Source organism: Dromaius novaehollandiae, chromosome W (assembly GCF_036370855.1).
Source record: "Dromaius novaehollandiae isolate bDroNov1 chromosome W, bDroNov1.hap1, whole genome shotgun sequence".
NCBI lineage: Eukaryota > Metazoa > Chordata > Aves > Casuariiformes > Dromaiidae > Dromaius > Dromaius novaehollandiae.
Genome location: NC_088130.1, coordinates 46797940 through 46817593, shown reverse-complemented (window position 1 = coordinate 46817593; position 19654 = coordinate 46797940). Strand labels below are relative to the sequence as shown.

At 40.0% G+C, this 19654-nt stretch overlaps 1 protein-coding gene across 5 annotated transcripts in view; it reads left to right on the top strand.

The window, feature by feature from the left end:
* Nucleotides 1–19654, top strand: part of LOC135323508 (microtubule-associated serine/threonine-protein kinase 4-like) — a 290162-nt gene that overhangs the window by 109985 nt on the left and 160523 nt on the right. For 2 of the 5 annotated variants that reach the window (XM_064500492.1, XM_064500491.1), the window contains exon 4: nt 2076–2150. The exons of the other annotated variants lie outside the window; for them this stretch is intronic. In XM_064500492.1, coding sequence (XP_064356562.1) covers nt 2076–2150 — 75 coding nt within the window. The remainder of the gene's footprint in view (nt 1–2075; nt 2151–19654) is intronic. 5 annotated transcript variants of the gene reach the window in all.

Sequence of the window (19654 nt, the reverse complement as noted above, 5' to 3'; positions counted from 1 at the left end):
AATACCTGATGTCCCTTATCTCCATTAGTTTTTCTGTTGGGACCTGTGTTTTCCACAAGCTTGTTTTTTGGACTGCTCATCTGGCATGTGAAACAAATCTCTCTGACTCCTAATACCTGGCTGGTTTACTGCATGTCATCTGCCTAAAGTAGAGGCCTTGCTCTGGTTAGGGATTGTTTGAGATCCTTCCTTTTTCCCTGCAGTTGTCCATGGTGACTGGAATCATGTTGGCTTTTACAAAGTCTCGGCCTTTACAGGATTTTCTGACTGCTGCCTCATTATAGCAACTGATCAATTGCAACTGGCCTGTTCCTTTGAAAAGGACAGTCACGGTGAGAGGGTGTCATGGAGCCACAGGATGTGCTTGGCCTATAATAACTGTACGGCTTCTCTGAATGCATAGCCTTCTCAGTGAGGGGGTCTTTTTTCCCTTTTAAATGAAAGATAGCTTTTCTTCTGAGATGTTGACCCTGATTCTGGTTTTTCTTTATGGTTTGTCTGCCCTTTGGTTTCTGTCACTGAGTTCTCTAGGAGCAGTATGTACAGCTGAAGTTTGGATGATGCAACTGCAGAAACTTTTTATCAGCATAAGTTTATGATGCAGTGAAAGAACTGTATGCATGCAGCCTAATGCCTCTGCATACTTCAGATGCCCTTTATTGAATTCTTCTATACTGAAAGAGATAGAGTCACTTTGTTCCTATTACCTTTATTCTTTATCTAAAATTCCAGTTGTGTGTTTTTGCACTGTCCTGGCAGCTTTTATTGGTAACTGCTCATCTCACTGCACCTCTAAGATAGCTCCATTCATATGTTAACAAGTCTTGCTGATAAACATTCATCCCTACTTGTTAGGTTTTGTTCAGTTTCATTATAAAGAGCTTTGGCAGCAGTGTGACATAAGGAGCTTCCAACCCAACTGTTCTCTTCAATGATACAGTTCACAACAACTTTGTTTTATGAGTTCAGCAGAGAGGCTGACCCTGGCTTGGGAAGGATTCTTCTGCCCCCGTGGGAGCTATATTTAACCCTGATCATTTCAGTGTTCTGGTTTACAGAACAGAATCCCAAACAATTTTACTGATACAGCAGAGGGAGTAGTGAACTGTGGCTTTGTGGGCAGGAATGAGCTCGTGGGAGACAGGGGAGACTAACCCCTTGATCTGTCATTACTGCTGAGGTTTACATATTGGGTAGCCACAGCTTTGCTCACATCCTCTCTTGTTCCTTGTTCAAGCAAGAAAGTGAAGTCTTTGGTACCAAGTGAGCAGCAGCACAAAAGTGAGTGGAGTGTATTTATGATTAAAAATAGAACTGAAGTTTCCCTTGGCCTTTGCATAAGAGATAACAAAAGAAGTCCAGTAGACTTCTTCAATTTTGCTATCTGTTAGTATGAACACTACTCTGGATCCTCTGGAATGCAACAGTGTGTCACCTATCTGTTGAAATTAACCCTGTCAAAAGACAATGTTTTATCAATTCTGCCCTTCTTGCTTATTTAGTGTTAACAAAATGAGCTGCTAGTATATTCTGTTTTAGAAAGTTGTTCTGTCTTAATGTTGCTGATGTCATTGGAGGCACAGCCCACCTATGTATCTTCAGTAGTCTGAAGACTTTCTTTTGTCATAGGAATACTCGCATCAGTTTATTACACTTTTATGCTGTGCAACTTCTGAAATTGATATAAAAATGTCAAATAATGTAAATACTTGGGAACAGCAAGATGAATCTTTTTTTATTTTCAATGTGTGCATCTAGAAATAAAGTAGACTTGTATTTATGTATATATATGTGTGTTTTTGTAGTGGACAGCATCATTAAATGCATATGAATAATACATATGTAAAAGCCTCATGAGGCTACTTCTAGTAAAATAATTTCATTTTCTTTCTGATACTTGTATGGTGAAATTATTGAAATTGATTTCATAAAGCTCTTACAAAGTTAGTGAAAATACAGTTTGGTTAAATACTCTCCCTCTCCCTTCTCCAACATCTTCCATTCCATCCCCTCCACGATCCATTTTCTCCCCTTTTCTCTGTTCTTCTCCTTCCCCTTTCTCCATTCACTGTCAGGAAGGGGCGCCTCAGAAGAATCATTTCAGCTCAGCACGTCACCGTCAGAGACTAGTGGAACCAGCAGCTACAAAAGTGAGTGCCTTTACTGAAGGACAATTTAAAAAGTGGAATATTGTGCCAGCAGAATAGTTCTTACTAAAGAGCAGCTCTGCTGTGTGCTTGATAGGAGGCTTTATTATTACTCATCTGCAAGTGATACAATCACTCCGCCTCTAAAGGTGGTTTCAGTACTGGAGAGATTCATGCACAATTGTTATACTTTAAGAAGTTGCGGTGAGTGGTTTTTTGTTCCTTTTTAGATGTATGTGCAAAACTATGAAATACAAACTGTATGAAGTGTTCTGCTTTCTAGTTTTCTTGTTTTGCTTGGCGTCTGTTTTCTTAAACATGATCTGCAGTTCTTTGGTCTCATTTATAAACGAAAGGCTTTCATTGATATAAAAACAATTTGGAAACGGTATGAAAATAATTCTATTATCAAGCCCTAATATGAAGTTTTGGGGTAAAAAAAATTCAGAAAACAAACCACAACTTCGTCATCAAAAGGTTATACTAGCGGCTGTAATACCAGTACCAGGTAGGTTGATAAGATTGGTCAACCTTTCTAGAGACATCCTTTTTGTTACCAGTACACAAAGTAGCTTACTGGTTAAGATATTCAGTCAGCATGATGTTAGTTATTGCAGATCATATAGTCTCTAGATTATTAAAATGTATTATAATGCATATTTTAGAAGATCCATAACTATTCAGCTGTAACTATGTTTTGCTATGTTTTGTGAGATTCGAGCAAAAATGAAGTCATGTTTCTATTACTAACTATCTCTCAAATATCTTGTTTTCCCCTTCCCTTTAGATTTAAATATTTGAGGAGTTGATGCCAAGATTTACATACAAATTTTGATACAGTTTAAAATAGATCAGTGATAGTAGTCCTAGCTTTGGAATGGACTTAAAGTGCATCATATGGGGCCTCATGTTGTCTTACCCTGCTAACTTTCTAAATTATGATTCCACTCATTTTTGTCAGACTGATTCTTTTTGTTGCTAAATGTATTACCTAAGTATTAATTGTGTTGATTTTTACTGATGGCAACTTATTAGGTGTTATTTATTCCTTTTAGCCTGTAAGAAACATTGTCAATACTAAGCTGTCCTTTTAAGGAGGAAAGAAAAAGTACTTTGGGGGTTACAGATGCAAAAGTGAGTGAAGTATATTTTTAACTGGTTTAATTAAGTAAGAGCATAAATTAATTTTTTTTGCAGGTCTATACTGTCTTTTGAGGAGCCTATTCTTGCGACTACCCACTTTCAATATGCATTAGTTTACACTAGACTCACTCCAGGTAATTCCCTCAATGTGGAAAGTCAGAGGAGAATGTATGCTGGAAATCCACTTGTGCAACTGTGGTAGCTTTTGCTCTCTCCTCTTGATCTAGTTTTCCAGCTATATTATCTTCTGTCCTCAATACCATGCCATATCCCTGCATGCATGTGCCTTGCCCAAGGGAGATGTGGTATAAAAACCTCGATCTCCTATCTGCACAGCAGCCTTCTCAGTATTTGCACTTTGGTTTTTATGATACAGGGACCAAAGAAGGTCTTGGCTGGTGTTTGCTGGATCTTTTAGTCAGTGCCCTTTAGTCAGTGTCTTTGCTGCTGGGGGGATATCTTTGTTGGGAGCAAGTCAGCTGGCAGCTCAGCACTGCTGGATACCAGCCCAGCATCCAGTGGAGGGCTGTTGTCACAGACCACATCATCCTCCACCTCTCCCCATGCAACTGTTGTCAGCAGCCTCTGAACGACCATCTGCTTGGAAAATGCTCTTCAGCACATGGTAGGAACGTAGCCCTGGTGAGTGTTCTGTTTTGATTAAAATGTCTGTAGGGGAGAGAAAGGAGGCAAACAAGCAACACTGCTTCATTGCCAATACTGTGCGACAGAAGAGAAACTGCAAGGTCATAGCTCCCAAAGGTATGGACCGGTCTCCAGATCATCCACTGAATCTCATTCCTCACTGTCTCCATGTAAGACAAATGGTGAGCTCCTAAGCAGCAGGCTTCTGAGTCCTGCTCTTTGATAAACTTCCATTAGATGGATATTTCCACATGGCAGTTCAACAAAATTGGTTCTGATAAGCATCTGCACCCGTCTGTGCAGTCGTAGTCACCCCTTCCCATCCTCCCCTTCCATAGACACATTTTGATGTGGAATAGCTGCTGCATTTCATGTGTTAGATATCTAAGCCTTCTCTTTTCCCACCATCCTTGCTATGTTCTTGGAACCAGTCACTACAGCTGAGATGATTGTACTTTACTTCACCTCAATCAAACCAGTAATGTTGCATGTTTCCCACTCCCTGTTGCGTGCCTTTCTCTTCCTTCGTACCTTGATCAACCTTTGACGCACAAATTCTGTGCTTTTCTTCTTGCTTTCGTAGATCTCAAGTCTGAGAAATGTTCACCCATGATCAGACTACACTCAGCCTTCCTCAGCTGGTGGATGGTAGGATCTGGAATAGGGCCTGGCAGCTCAACAGCTGTCCTTCAGCAGGAAGTTTGGGAGTTGGGGAATTGGTTCCTGAAGTTCATGAGATTCTGTGTGAAGAGGGACATCGCTTGCTTCTTTGCATGGGACGTGCCCTGAAAGTGAGGAGGAGAGCAGTGAGAGGGCTGTGTTCAACACCCTTGCTCAGGGCTGTTGGGATGGTACTATTCTGTTGACTGTGAAAGCTGCTTGGGAGAAGGGATGAAGGCAAACCTGTCCTGCAGCACATGCTCCAACTAGTTGAGTGCTAGCATCTCATCATTACCTGAGCAATTTTAGCTGTATGTTATAATGCTTCACTTCTAGATTTGGCTGGGGAGCAGGGTAGTGGCACATGGCATATGCTTAACAAACAAGGGTGATACTACGTTCTTCAAAGACCCATCTATGTTCCAGAGTCATGCTTGCTGCAGTGTGAGGTTCTCAGTATGTGTTTGCCATTAAGAATCAGAATAGGGAAGTGCTTTTAGCACAAAGACTCAGAGACGAGCTCCTTCCTTTCCTTGTACTCCTGCTTGTACTTGCTGAATTGTCCTTTTCTTGCAGACTGGCCTAGGGACTGCTAGAAGACTGCTGTCAGAGTCCTGTCACCCTTCCTTCCTATCTTGTGGCATTAGGGACCCTTACTAGTAGTTGCTGTGACAACCTGACTCTTCTTGAAGCTCTTGAAGCAGCCCATTTGCAATGCAGCTGATAAAACCCAAGGCATTCTCTTAAAAAGTTGTTAATCCATGTGACAAAGTTGGACTTGAGTCATCTCAAAAGACAACAACAGTGCAGCTTGTCTCTAGGCACTACCAAAGACTTAACCTGTTGGCGCTGCATACCTCTGCAGTCACATCTGCTGCAGTAGCAGTCTTAGCGGTGCCTTCTTGGCAACTCCCTCCAGCACTCAGGTCCTGGACTATTCAGCACAGGCATGTCTACCGCCAGGCCATTAATGTTACATTCTTGGGCTGTGAGGACCAGGGAAGCTCTCCTGATTGAGACCAGGAGGACACGGCTGAGAGTCAATTCTGCGGGTAATTCCAGACATGAGAACCTGCAGAAAGGCAACAGGACTCTCAGCTTCCCTAGCAGCTTGTTTTGTCACATTCTTCAGTCCTCCTTCATCATCTTCCCTGGAAGAGGTGACAGCGCACCAGGCCTTGGTGGTGGGGTGGATGCACGGGAGCCAGCAGCCTTCCGCTCTTGTTGCCCTCCTGAAGCAAGAGCAGACTCATCTTGCCTGCTGTTATTAGGTTGGAGTGGCAGAGTGAATTGCCATGAAGGAAATTTATATGACCTTCTTTAAACTTACTAATTTGGCGCTTTCTACTTAAAGAAAAATAACCCCCCACTAACTTGTTACTTTGAAATAGTATGTTGTCTCTGGGCTCTGTAAAGACTTGTTGGGTCTCTTTTATTCCTTTGCCTTCCTGTGCAGCAGCTGTTTGCACAGGTGGCAGGATGTTACAGAAGTCCAGGCTGCACAGCTTGCAGAGACTGGCCTGTATCAGGGACACTGATTGTGGGTGAGGGAAGAACACTAGCAATGGAATAAGGTGTTTGTGGCTGGGAAAGCATGCTTGTAGGCTCGTGAAGGTGTTTTGTTGTGCATGTCTGACCCCTGGGTTTTTGCATATAGCTCCCAACCTCATGGGTATAGATGAGGACTTTATTTGGGAGTCTTGGAAGCAGAACAGCATCTCTCATCTTAAGGAAGAAGCAGCAGTACAGTGAGGAATAGCTGCTAATAACCTAATTTGTGACAAGGGTGCTTTTGTTGTAGGAACTGAGTAGAATAGTTGAGGGCACTGAAAAAAGCAGAAGTCTTACTGTTCTCTTCAGGCTTGTGTTAGCATGAACTCTGAGCTACATGTGTACAGATAGTGTATGATACTTGTTTTCCCCTTCCCAGGAGCCAGGATTACTGATGGTGGCGGTGTAAGGCTGATCATAGGTGACCTGGGGATCCTAGCCTCATTTTATCTTCTCTGTGTAGTGGCTGGCAAGCTCTTGCAGAGCCAACATATGGCTTAGCAGTTTGCAAGATATGCAAAAGGATGTTCAGGTATAACTTGCCCAGAAAATCCTCTACCTCTGGTCAGCTGACTACAGATGATTGACCTAGATCTAAGCCCGCATTCTGTAGATCATCCTGGACCCTGATGAAGTGCATTTGTGGGTCAGTGCTTTGAGTGACCTAAAGTAGTGAGGGACATGCTGTGTTGGCTGCTGATGTGGAGACTATTATCCCCTGAGGGAAAGAGGGTCTTGGCATGTCCTAGTGAAAGATAGTAGGGTTATAAAGATACTGTGTTGTGAACTTGGCTGGTGTGGCCAGCTGCAGTGTCTGTGTTCATTATGATTGTCAACAACTCTCTGTAAAATGATAGAATGACGATAACCCTCTAGTTAATGTAATTGAAGTCCTTGCTCTGTATATCCTATCTGTTTCCTTCCCCAGGCCTTCCTCTGGAGCTGGGGAATCCTTGTGCAAGTATCCTGACAACCTTGGTAATGTTGCAGGCATGGATCATGTGCGTATGTGACCTACACTGTTGCATTGTCATCTCATCTACCAACAGGTCTATTGTGTCCAACCCTGATGATTGTCCGTTGCTTTGGTATCACAGAAGCCAGGGAAAAGCTGCAAACCAGGAAAAGCTGGGCTTCAGAAAGCGATGATGGGGATCTTCTTTATAGATTTGTCTCTCTGGATCTCAAATTTTGGGACCTAGAGCTGGTGGTTCTAGGTTCCTACGGTAGTCCCATCTATGAATCTTCATGTCTGCAGTCTTTCCTTTGTCCGAAAGTTTGGGTCAAGCTGGAGAGTATTTGAGACCGATATCTACATCTGAAGAGGAAGTGATAAAAATCTCTTGAGAGAGACTACTTCGCATTTTCTTTGGATTTGGAAGTAGTACTTGCTTCATCCATTCACTATTGATTTGCCTGATCTCATGTTTTGGAACGAGAGTGGCCATTTGACAGCAGAATGAGCAGCAACAGGCAGTGGCAGGAACATTTAGTATGCTTACATAACTAGCGCTAAGCAGCTGCTGAGGGCATGAACACGACCTTTATATATTTGCTGGTGTAAGCACAGAGTGTGCTGAAGATAAATAAAATCACAAAGTGCACAGCCAGCAGGTTGAGGGAGATGATTATTCCCCTCTATTTGGCACTTAAGAGACATGAAATACTGCATCCAGGTTTGGGTTGCCATACAAGAAAGACTGAAGTGCATGATATGTGGGGGAAGACTGAGGGAGCTAGGTTTGTTTAGCATTGAGAAGAGAAGGCAAAGATGGGATTTAGCTGTTGTCTTCCACTATCCTCATGGATGGACTTGAGTCACTGTTGGAGGTGCACTGCAAATAGATGAAATGCTCAGAGGTTGCTGGAAGGAAAAGTCTAAGTAGGTAGATGGAAGAAATTTTTCTCGGTGAGGGTGTTTAAGCACTAGAACAGGTTGCACAGAGGGGCTGTGGAAACGCCATCCTTGGAGGTATCCAAAACTTGTCTGCGCAAGGCCCTGAGCAGCCTGATTTAGCTCTGAAGTTGGGTCCGCTTTCAGCAAGGAATTTGACCAGATGACCTGCAGAGGTCCCTTCCAGCCTGAGTTATTCTGTGATCATAGAATAAAATATGCAGTGTATCCTTGCTGCATATTAGCCTCTGCCTTTTCTGTGATGACACAAAGCTCTGAAGTAGCCTTTTCACCATAGCACCTTCTAGTTGATGTGCAGCATAGGCAATATAGAAGATGCTGAAACTTCTAACATTGTAGAGCCTAGCTAGTCCACTTTGACCTCAAGCACAGGGTTTGTTCTCAGATGTGCATAAAATACACTGTAGGTGTAGTGTCTGCATACATTTTGCTGGATGTATTTTATAATTGGCTGGTTCCCTGAAATAGAAGTTTGGTTTAAAGGGTTGCTGGGTAATTTGTTTCCTGGAACAACTTTGTGGATAACAAAAGTGAACACAGGTAGACAATGGTAAAGAAAGTGTTGCAGGAATAATAATTGGAAAGATAAAATAAAACACTCATTCATACAGCTGGGAACGGCAACTGTGAAATAAAATAAATTTGATCTGGGGACACAGAGGTTGAGAAGACAGTATAAGGGAAAGCATTCAGTCTGTTTTCAAACTCTTGTGGTGTTTCAGTACATAATAAGTATAAAGCTTTATTCTGGATGAGCTGTCAGTATAAATTGGGAACACTTGTCGGTAACAGTTATGAAGATTGCCTTGAATTTTATTAGTCTGGAAAAAACACTGATAGTAGAATGCATCAGATGAAAACCTTCAAGCTGACTGGAGAGAGGGCATTCCAGCAGCAATTGAGTTTGTTTTTTTTACTCATTCTGATATGAGTAGTTTATCAATTAGTTACGGAGCACAGTAATCTTTCCTAAACCAATACTGAACATTTTCTGTAGCATCTATGAAGACAGTTACAAAAAAACCCCAAAACCCAACTTTCTTGCTTATGAAGTCAGTCCTGAACTTACAGTAGTCACTATTGCTCATATTCCACTTTCTAAGCTAATAAAAATTCTCCAGGACTCTGTTTTCTTCTCTGCCTATCTCAGTGACTGCTGACTTTCGAAACTGTAAAGAATAGTTTGCTGTTAACAACTGTCTTCTGTGGCTAAGCCTAGACTGAAGGTCTTAAATAGGTGGGAAGCTTCGGTAAAAATAACTGTGCCATTTACACTTAGAGCTTTCAATAATAAATGGCTAGCTAGGTCACATGATTTTGTGTACCTTGCTAAGATGTGTCTTATGTTAAGTTGTAAACCCGCATGTGTTTGTAGAATTTTACTGCTTTTTGCAGCAAATTGGACACAAATTGAAGAGGCTAGTCTGAGAATAGGGTATTACAATAACTTGTTCATCATGCGATCCACTCATTTAGAAAATAATTCATCTGGTGTGCAGGGGAGTGCAAAGAAAGTAGTACTGTTCTTTAATGCTCCTCTCTAGTAACAGCTGATGGTAGTTTGATTTGATGGCCAGTTGACTGGTAGAGGGTTATGTTTACCTGAGGTTAGGAAAGTTGGCAGATGTATAAATAGAAGCAAAAGATGGTTTGCTGTCAGATATTGTGGATCTTCTTTGACAGGTTAAGGTTGACTTTCTTATGAAATTGGTCTCCTGAACAAGTAAGTCACCTTCTTCTCCAAAACAGGAACAAAATAAATGTACAGAACTCCCTTTTCTCCTACTAAAACTTTGATTTTATGGAAGGTAATACCAAGTTATAATTAGAAACCTGCAGCTGTTACTTAGAATGTGTGGCCTCCATCCCAGTGGTGCTTGCATACCTCCCAGTTGATTAAAAATAGAGATAGATAGTGGTAGAAATAGTATTAGAAATCATTTGCCTAAAATAAATGCCACTATGTATGTAAAAGATTATTGAAGAAGTGTAAAGTTAAAGTCTTAAGGTTAAATTAGTGGGTATATGTTTTCTTGGAAGTATGGCTTGTCTGCATAGTATGCACGCAGAGAAAGGGGGGGAGTGAGACTGAATTGTGGTTAGAATTTGAAATGGTTACCACTAACTGGAAAAAAAAGAAAAAGACAGTGTTGGGAGTTCCCTCAAGCACACTGAGGTAAGATTTGGATCGTCCTCAAGACAGCTGTTTTCTGCCTGGAAGGATCATTTTATTCTGCATGTATTTATATTTGCTAATGAAAGTAACTATCTAAAATACACCAGTGCTTTTCTTTACTCAGATATCTTGGTCTTGCTGACCTGACTGCAGGAATGGTGAAAGCTGCTGGAGTTAAGCTACCAGGTTGACTTGTAAATCAGTATAGGAACTCTTTAGGTTTTCTTTCCTGTTAATAAATAGATGCACAGCTGAAGGCTTTGACCTGTCTGAAGGTATTTGTGCCTGTTTGGCCTGCTGTTAAAGCTTTTGCTTGTTTGTTTTGTTTTTTGTTTGTTTGTTTTGAGGGTCTTTGAGATGGACGGTTCTACCAGTCGCACAGGAAATTTTTGTGCCTTTAGAAAGTCCTTTCTGTTAATTATTTGATATTTCAGGACAGATAAACTTGCAGCCCCACATACTAGATTGAAGTGTAAATTCAAATAACCTTCCTTTATCCTGTTAGACCTTATAGCAATATAAATAGGATTATCAGTCAAAGGTAAAAGAGAAGTTAAAAAATGTAATGCTTGCACAAACTTAATACAGTTGCTGATGTGGTTTATTGTAGTTTGACTTGGAACAATCTGTTTGCCATATTGGACAAGGAAGGGGATGAAATTGGCTATAAAATGGCCATAAACCAAAAGATTACCTGGATCCTAATCTCAATTTGCCTGGAATGTTAGTAGTCCAAACAAAAACTATAAAGTATACCTGACTTTATTGCTAGCAGATACAGAGAGATCAAGTAATGATATAGATTGTAGAAAAGGATTTATCCCTGTTATGTTTTTGCTTTCTAGAGGTAAGAAGAATTGTGTCTGTCTGCTGTTATTTTAGTTGAAAACCTCACCCAGACTGAAACAGTGACTTACTTTGTGCAAGAGTTCACAAATTCTTATGCAGTGTTCCAACAGCGATCTGATAATTTGCATCATTGTGTCAATGTATTTCTTTTTTTTTTTCCCCCCTCCCTCTTTTCAGTGAAGCTGGGGTTGTGCCTGAAGGTGATCTGCTGTAGACGTGGCACATGTTTTGAGACCTTTTGGATGAAAACAAAAATGGAAGACGACTAATGTTTGTGTTTTGATCCCTTTCTGATAAGGAAGGAATACTTGTAAAGCGCATTCAAATCCCAGAAGAAAAATCACCCTTCTCCATCTTACCTTCCCTGCTGTGGATGCTCAAAATTGAAATTACAACTAATGAGAGAGACTTGGGTAAAAGCAGCAGAGAGAGCAGTGTAGTATCAGTAAAAACGATTTTTGCCATATTGTCTTTGGAAATTGATTTTTCTTGTTTTGAAGCATTGACTAATAATTGGAGGTTCCTGGAACAGCTGGTAGGGAGGTTGTCATCTCCTGCCCACCCTATAGGAAGAGCAGTGTCAATAGCCTTTCTTAGCAGTGCAGCAGCAAGAACAGCAAATAAACAGGAGAGAAGGGGTGGGAAAGAGGTGTGTGATGAGAAAGCCTATGAACTCCGCAATGGCTGAGTTTTTAGTAGCGTGAAAGACTGTGAGAAGGTGGCTGCAGAAACTTGACTGGGCTCTCATTTGGGAGTGACAGAAACTAGTGTGGCTCTTCAGATTTTTCAGGGTGTTTAAAGACCTGTAGGAGACGACTGAATTTCAGCTTGTTTGGGGGAACCATCCAACTACAGTTCTGAAGTGGGATTTGTCTGAAAAAATTAAGTATTCGTTTTGCCTGGATTAGTCTCACAAATAGGGTTAATATTTATCTAGCTGCTCTCCAGCCAGTCTTAATTTTCCAGTTTGACCTTGCCCTGGAATTTGAATCTTTCTTCCACATAGCTGGAGTATATTACCAGTAAGCTGGGGGTCAGACGAACTGATCAAATTTGAATTTATAAATACTGATTAAAATGTCAGCATCAAGCAAAATTTCTGTTTTTGAGACTCTTAATTGCATGAGGGACAGGAGATGTGGAATCATTAGCAGAGCAGATACAAACTAGCCTTTTTCTACAAAAGAGAGATGTGTGTTGAAGGCCAAAAAGGGGGAGTTTTGCTACTGCTGCTCCAGGTAGATCTGGGGGAAGAGTGGATTATGTTGTTCCTGGCCTGCCCAGGAATGTCATGCTACCATTGCGTGTTAAGAGTAGCTGCAGGCCTCAGCTCTGTGGCTCTTAGAGGTGAGGCCACACCGGACAAGACTTGTGACTCAGGTCAGTACAGCTTAAAATTTGATTCCAGTGTACTCTTCCCTGTCAGCATGCATGGTCTGTGCAAGCTGATGTTTGTGAATGTGTCAAGACCGAGCAGGGCTGGCATTTTGCTAGTAGTCAGTCCTGGGAAAAAATAAACATGTTTGTGGACTTTTATCTTAGCTCTTTCCATCCAGTGCAAAAGGCCTGATGAAAACTTGCAGTCAAAGCCTAAATGCAAGCAAGTTTCTTCCATGCTGAAGACCGGTTTAATCATTTTATCTTCTTCTTACTGACTTGGATAGCAGTTTAGGAGCAGCTGCTGAATATATTCATTTTATAATACAAAACTTTGTCAGCTACCATGATCTGAAGCTGGGAAAAGTAAGGCAATTAGGTTCCTGTAGGCATAATGCGCTCCAGTAACTGTGTTGTCAGGTAGTATCGTACTAGTGCTGAAACCAGCTGCTGCATGCTGCTTTGCGTTGCTTTTTTCTTTCCTTTCTTTTAAAGGTAGTCAAATGTCTGTGAAGGTATGCCTGTATGAAAGTCACTGCTCTGCTCTCTGGTGAAGGAACCTGGGGAGGTCCTTGGCTTTGCTCAAAATGGATTCAGGATTTTTCAAATCTAAAATGTACTGAATAGTGGTGGTGTTTATATTTGTTCAGCTGAACAGTTGCACCAGCAGCTGGTGTTTAATGTCTTGTGTGATTTCTCCTCCTGCTTCCCCCTTAATATATGGTAGCACTCTTAAAGTACAGAGATGGGAATATTTGTGTAAGCTTGGTAGATGGACTCTATATTGTACTGGTGTTTCAAGCACTTTGCAGTCAGTTTGTTTTCTCTGCTAGTCCTGTGGTGATGTGGTGCTTTGCCAATGGGTAAAATAGATTGTGCAACAGCAGGTCAAAATGGAGCGTGGATTTTCTAACGCTAGGTTAGATGAAATGATTTTGTGTACTTTGAAGTGGAAAATTCAATCAGAACTTTCTCCCTTTTTGTTTAAAGAAACATAGTTATTTATTGATTTAGTCAGACTAAGAAAGTACAGAATGCAACATGGTAGGCAACAAATAAAACGTAAAGTAATATTTTTCTACTTCATTTTACTGTGAAGTACTTGAAAGAATTAAAGATCAAACCGCTATAAAATGAACGCATACTAAGATTTACTGCATTAATGTTGGCAGGTATCAAATTACTCCCTTTCAAAAGGGTTTGAGCTTCTCATTTAAGGAGGCTTTCACCTTTTATTAATAGCAGTAACTACTCTCTGAGTAAGCCACATTGCATTAGTGGTGTTAGGAAGCAGAGTTCGTGTGTTTTGTGACTGCTGCTTTCAGCTGAGAACTTGAGATGTAGTCCCACTGTATAATGCTAGTAAGGATGGTCTGCATAATTCTTAACTGCATTACCGTTTCTCATTTCTCTCATTTCTCAACGGGTTACTGATGCAAAGCAGTGTTTTTTTTTTTTTTTTTTTTTTTTTTTTTTTTTTTTTTTTTTTTTTTTTAAATAATTGCATTTTTATGTCCCTGAACCGTTGAATATTTATGAATTTAGGTGGTGTAAATTAGACATACCAGTAAGCCTGCTTTTTTAAAAACTTGGCTTTTCTCCTCCTCATTTATATTCTATGTGATAAACTTTATTCCCATGAAGGATATGTTTTGGTGCGCACTTGTGAACCTGCTAAACACTGCCGAGAAGGAATATGGAGTATGAGTGTTCGTAGTCCTCCTGTTTTGTTTTGCTTTCTGGCCAAGTCTGTTTCTCTTTCCAAGGAAAATAAAGAGATTGTACTCAAAACATCTTCTACTGACTGACTTGTGCCGTATACTGCCTTTTCAGAGAATATCTGACTCTTAGGCATTAATCTAGGTTCTTGCTACTGTGTCTGGACCATTTCGATACTTTCTCTACTTAAAAACACTAGTTAAAGCCTATACATTCTGGTGTAGGAGCTGTTATTCTCTTTAATTTCTATTAATTTAGTTCAAAATTTTAATGATTACAGCATTATTTGAATGGTATATCTTAAATAATATCATTCTTAATGAGTGAATTCTTTTGGTTGCTAAATCTTATTGCAGACCCTGTCACTGGAAGATTTTCAGACAATACCCCTAGGATCATTCTGAAATATTTCATGTTGTTCCAGGGGGATCAGTGTATTCTAGGGCTAAGAGAGTGTGTAGAAGAATGGGTGGCAAAGTGAAACTCATCTAAGTGCTGTTTACTCATTCATTCTAGTCTATTATAAATCTTAATGTTGCCATAGTATCTAGTTCATCTGTAGGAAAATACATATAGATTGTTTAAATTGGTTCCATATTGCACAGGATAGAGAGACTGATTTCTTTTTTTGTATGTTTTACTTACGCTGTTAGACAGTCTTGTCAATCCAGTTAATTTGCATCTAAATTGGTAATGTCTAGCTTTAAGTAGGCTTTTGGGTATTCCTTTTACATCACATTTCACTACTTCTAGAGTGGGTCCATAGATATGTTTCTATTTTGAAAGAGGCAGTCAGCAGTGCCTGTAACAAAAGCATGCAAGTTAATTGAGGAGACAAAAATGAATTGTGTGAAATGCAGAATATCGACGTACAGAAAATGTGACCTTTTCTGGTTAAATCTGAGTGTAAGTGGCTCTTTAATTTCATAATATATCTCCTGTTAAAATCTGCAGTAGGTGTTGCTGATTTGTTACTTGAGTTTGTTATTTGTGTGGGTTTTTTAGTGTTTGGCGGGGGGAGAGTTAATATGTCCAATAATATCTTTGTACACTGAAGTGCATATTTAAAATATTAAAAAGCAGCCTTGCATCTTTTGCCAAGGACTGTACAGAAAATTGTTGGAACCATCTGTAGGCGATGATGAAGAGCTGTGCGTGGAGTTTTGCTTCCTGAATAGTATTAACTACCTTCCAAAGCTTGCAAATGCAGAAGTGGCAATTTTAATTCATGAAAATGCTTGTGAAGAGATGGCTTTTGATTTACTTGATGTGGGTACACACTAAGCAAAAAAACCTTGGGAAACTGGTGGCTGCATCTGTATGACTAGAAAGAATAGGAAAGCCAGGCTTTACCATGAAGTATGAATAATGCTTTGCTCCTTGGCAGCTAGTGCAAAAAGGGAATGATGGTGATCTTAACTGGGACTTGTGTTACCAGTGATGAAGGCATTGGTACAGATTAGTTTTCTTAAGAAAAATAATTACAGAATTACATCTTAGACCAGCCAGATCAGACTAAAGTTTTTGAGAAAGACAGTTTAGCAGATGAGCTAGCTTGGGCCATCTTGAATTGAGAACAAATTTACAGTTATCATTGTTCCGTAAGATGCCAGATCTGAGTGAGGAAGTCTTGATTTACAAAGAGAGCTGAACATCTTTCACCTCCTTTTTGAAAATTGGTTAATTCTGCCTTGAACTGTAATATAAAGTCAACGGTCATGCTTAAAATTCAACTAGTGTTAATGGAAAACCATTTCTGAGACAAAGAAACTTACCATTCTTGGAACCAGGAAACATTATAAGTTACTGTAAGAGCAAAGGATAGCTTCGATGGAGCCAAAATTACAGCAGGGGAGAGACCTTTAATGGTAGTGTGGGACACTAATGCTCTGAGCATCTGATGTGACTCATTTATTTCCATACTGAACCCCTTGATAATGTCTTCTGCGAATTTGAAGAACACAATGGTGGTAAACCTGTAAGCAATCAAATAAAAAGCAAAACCACCCTTTGTCTCACTTACAAAATATTTTGAATAGATTAGTGTAATGGCTTGATATATTAATCTTACAAAGAGGTCACGATTAGCTCATAAAAAGCTCCTGCACAGTGGAACAGTTTTCCTAGATAGATCAAAGCAATCCTGTGTTAAATTACTCTCCCTGATTCCCCCCCGCCCCCCCCCCCCCCCCATTCCCAGATTGGAATGCAAGATCTGCTGTCATCTCCTAACTTTGCTTCTGCAAAAACATAGTAACACTTAAGAAGAAAAGCCTCCATATTCATCCCTCAGAGTACTAACTCTTGCTGTCAGTGGATATGGTAAGAAGGCAAATTGTGTGCCATGGCTGATTTCCTTCTGCCCCCACACTGTTACTAGTGCAGTGTGTTAAGGCCTAACACATATTATCAGAAAGCCTTCAAATGTTCATGGCCTATGAAGAATGGGTAGAGCAACAGTGGAAAAAAACCCCCAGTATTAATCTTAGTACATATAAGCTTTCACCTGCTGAAGAATGCATTACTGAAATTTTCTTAAAAGTTTGTTTTTCAGGGTATTTCACTGAGAACTGAAAACTCTCTAAGATGTCCAAATATTTGAGAATCTTGCAACTGTTGTTAGAAGAAGGAGCAAACTGCTGCTATGGTTTTGAAAGCTACCTCAATTGACAACATTGGCTACATCTTTAGCAACTTATGAATGTACCAGCTTTTTATTGATTCTTGAAAACTGAACCCAGCAACAAGCAATAAGTTAATTGCATCTTTTCTTCCCCCCTGTATAGGGGAGGAAATCGAATATTTTGAATTTTCTGTAACTTACTAGTCATACATAAAAGAAACTAAATGAAGTTGGTGTTTTATAAGTCACTACTGTTATGTAAACCTTTTTATTTAAACTTTGTTGTAGGTCAAAGTCTTTACTTCCCTAACTGGAAGCAGAGTTTAAATAACAGAATTAATGTTTTATTCAGTTAGTGTTTTTTGTAAGACTGGGTATCTACACCTTGCCATGTTTATTAAACTTGTCCGCATTGAAATGTCAAACAGATGTGTAGGACCAGAGACAGAATCAAATTCTGGATTTGTAGTGGTAATAATAATAGCTGAAATAATCAAAAAGCATCTGTGGTTGTAAAAGCATATTATTGATGGTAAAAAGCACAGAGCATAACATGTGAACTGATCAGTGATTGCTGTTGTTAAATCAGGTGTCTTGCTGCATCATTGTAGCAATCTGGCACAGACTTGCACAGATCTCTTAACCTGAGACAAAGCTTATTTTGTTTTCACACCACAGTTTTGAAAAGCAAAGGGCCTCAAGGGCAAGAGTCTCTGGTTCTTAAGTTTGCTTTGTGTGATTGCTGTGGAATCAAACAGCCGAGCCTAAAACCAGCCAAACCGGCCAGAGGGAGGATTCCACACAGGGCAAGAGCAAAAGAGCGTAGAGTTGTCGTCTGGGGCAGAGCTGGTCCCTGAGAATCATACAGAGTGCTTGTGAAGGATTATGTTTTTATGTGTGTGTTGTTTTGGTTTTTTTGTGTGTTGTTTTGGTTTTTTTGTGTGTTGTTTTGTTTTTTTTGTGTTCCAGGGTCTTTCCTGATAAGTACTTGACCTGAAGATCTTGATACCACCAAGTTCTACTGTCAGCTGTCCACAGGCTTGTGTGGATGCTGTACAGCAGAACTAGGACACCTGGCATTTTGGTGTCTGGTGTATTGAGCCTTTCAGAAAAGAAACGATGTACTGCCTAAGAATGCTAAGGTAGTTATAGGTCACTCGCAAGGTAGCTGAGAGCTGAACCCTAAGGATTGCAAGCCTGAAGAACGGAGTGATTTGCAGTATGGTATTGTTCAGTGCTTTTCTCTTTTCTGCAGCTGTGAGTGAAACAGCTGAGAGCAATTGAGTAAAAATTGGGCCTTTTAACTTGTGACTGATATAGCTGTTTTTATGCACCTCCTAAATAATTGATTTTTTTTTTCCCCACCTAAGCTATAACCTAGCCCCATGTGGAGTGTGTTTCCGCCACTGCTACCTACTCTGTATAGACTCTGCTGCGGAGCTCTGCTGTACCACTGTATGTAAAGTAGGTATAGTACTGGCGAGTCTTGTCTGGAGTAAAAAAGCTTACATTGACACAGCTGATAATGTGATAAATTTTTTTAGGTTGCCCAGAAATCTTTGGGGCAGGCGAGGCCTAAGTGACATGAAAAATCACTAAAGAGCTGTAAAAACTAAGCCTGATGTGAAACAGAAAAACAGATTGCAGTTTACTAGGAATTATTTTGTGTTGGAGATGCTCAAGCTGGGGAAGCATGGAAGAAGGGACCTGGCATTTTAATGACAGTCCTGTGGTATATTGGAAAAATGAGGAGGTAGTTATCATCCAGAAAGGACGCATATTCATTTCATTTCTCTGTTTGTTTAAATGTGTGCTGTCAATGGCATTTTAAAATCCAGGTTCATAAAAACGTTATTTGCAGGGTTTGTTTGTCTGCCTGTGTAAATTGCACGCTCGAGGTTTTGTTTGTTTTTTTTAACTTGGTACTTTGTCAGTCCTTGCATCTTTACTTGCAAGTAGTTAGAGTGAATCCTTTCTTAAGGAAACTTGCCGAGAACCAAAAGCAGTGCTTCAGGGGTGGCATCCATGAGAGTGGGCCAAGAGACTCATGCGACTAAGTGGCCACAAAAGGCAGTATCTGTCATCTGCTGTGCAGTTATAATGATAAACTAAACCACCAAGCCCTTGGATTTTGCTAAAGAAGATCTAAATCATAAGAAACAAATTTAGAGTATGTGTTAATTTGGAGTTCTGTTAAATTAGATGCAAAACCAAGTACGATTCGTGTTCATACATTCTGGCAGTTTTTCCACAATTATTGTCCATTACAGTGTGACTGTGCCTAGAATTACAAGTAAAGTTTTAGGCTAGAAATGAAACACAATGGCATTATAAATACCTAAAGAAAAATGATACAAAGGGAAGTACATGGGTTCTAAATTGCAGTTACATTTTGTTCTTAATGAATGTGACATTTCCAACTTAGTAGAATTACACAGCTTCATAATGCAATATTGTATGCAGGTGTAACAGTTCTTTTGTATGTAAGCACATGTTATGCTAAAAGATGTTGTTTTAAATTGCAAATTCTGAACAGTTGCTGGAACTTCCTAGGAAGTGCCAGAATTTGTTACCAAGGCCTCTAATGCTGCTCTCTTATGCCTATGCGTTATGATCTCTAATTACATTGTTTCACACTATTTTTTCCTGCCTCATTCAGTGAACAGGATGGGTGGCGCTCAGGAATTGAGCGGCTACTTGGTATTTTAATCCTTATCATTCAGTTAGCAGCCCCTGCCTTATTTACTGCACACCATTTAAAAGTTTCCAAAGAATACATAATTATTCATTCCCTTACGGTCTTTTCTAAGGTGACTGACTGAACTATTTTTATCTATTCAATTGTATTT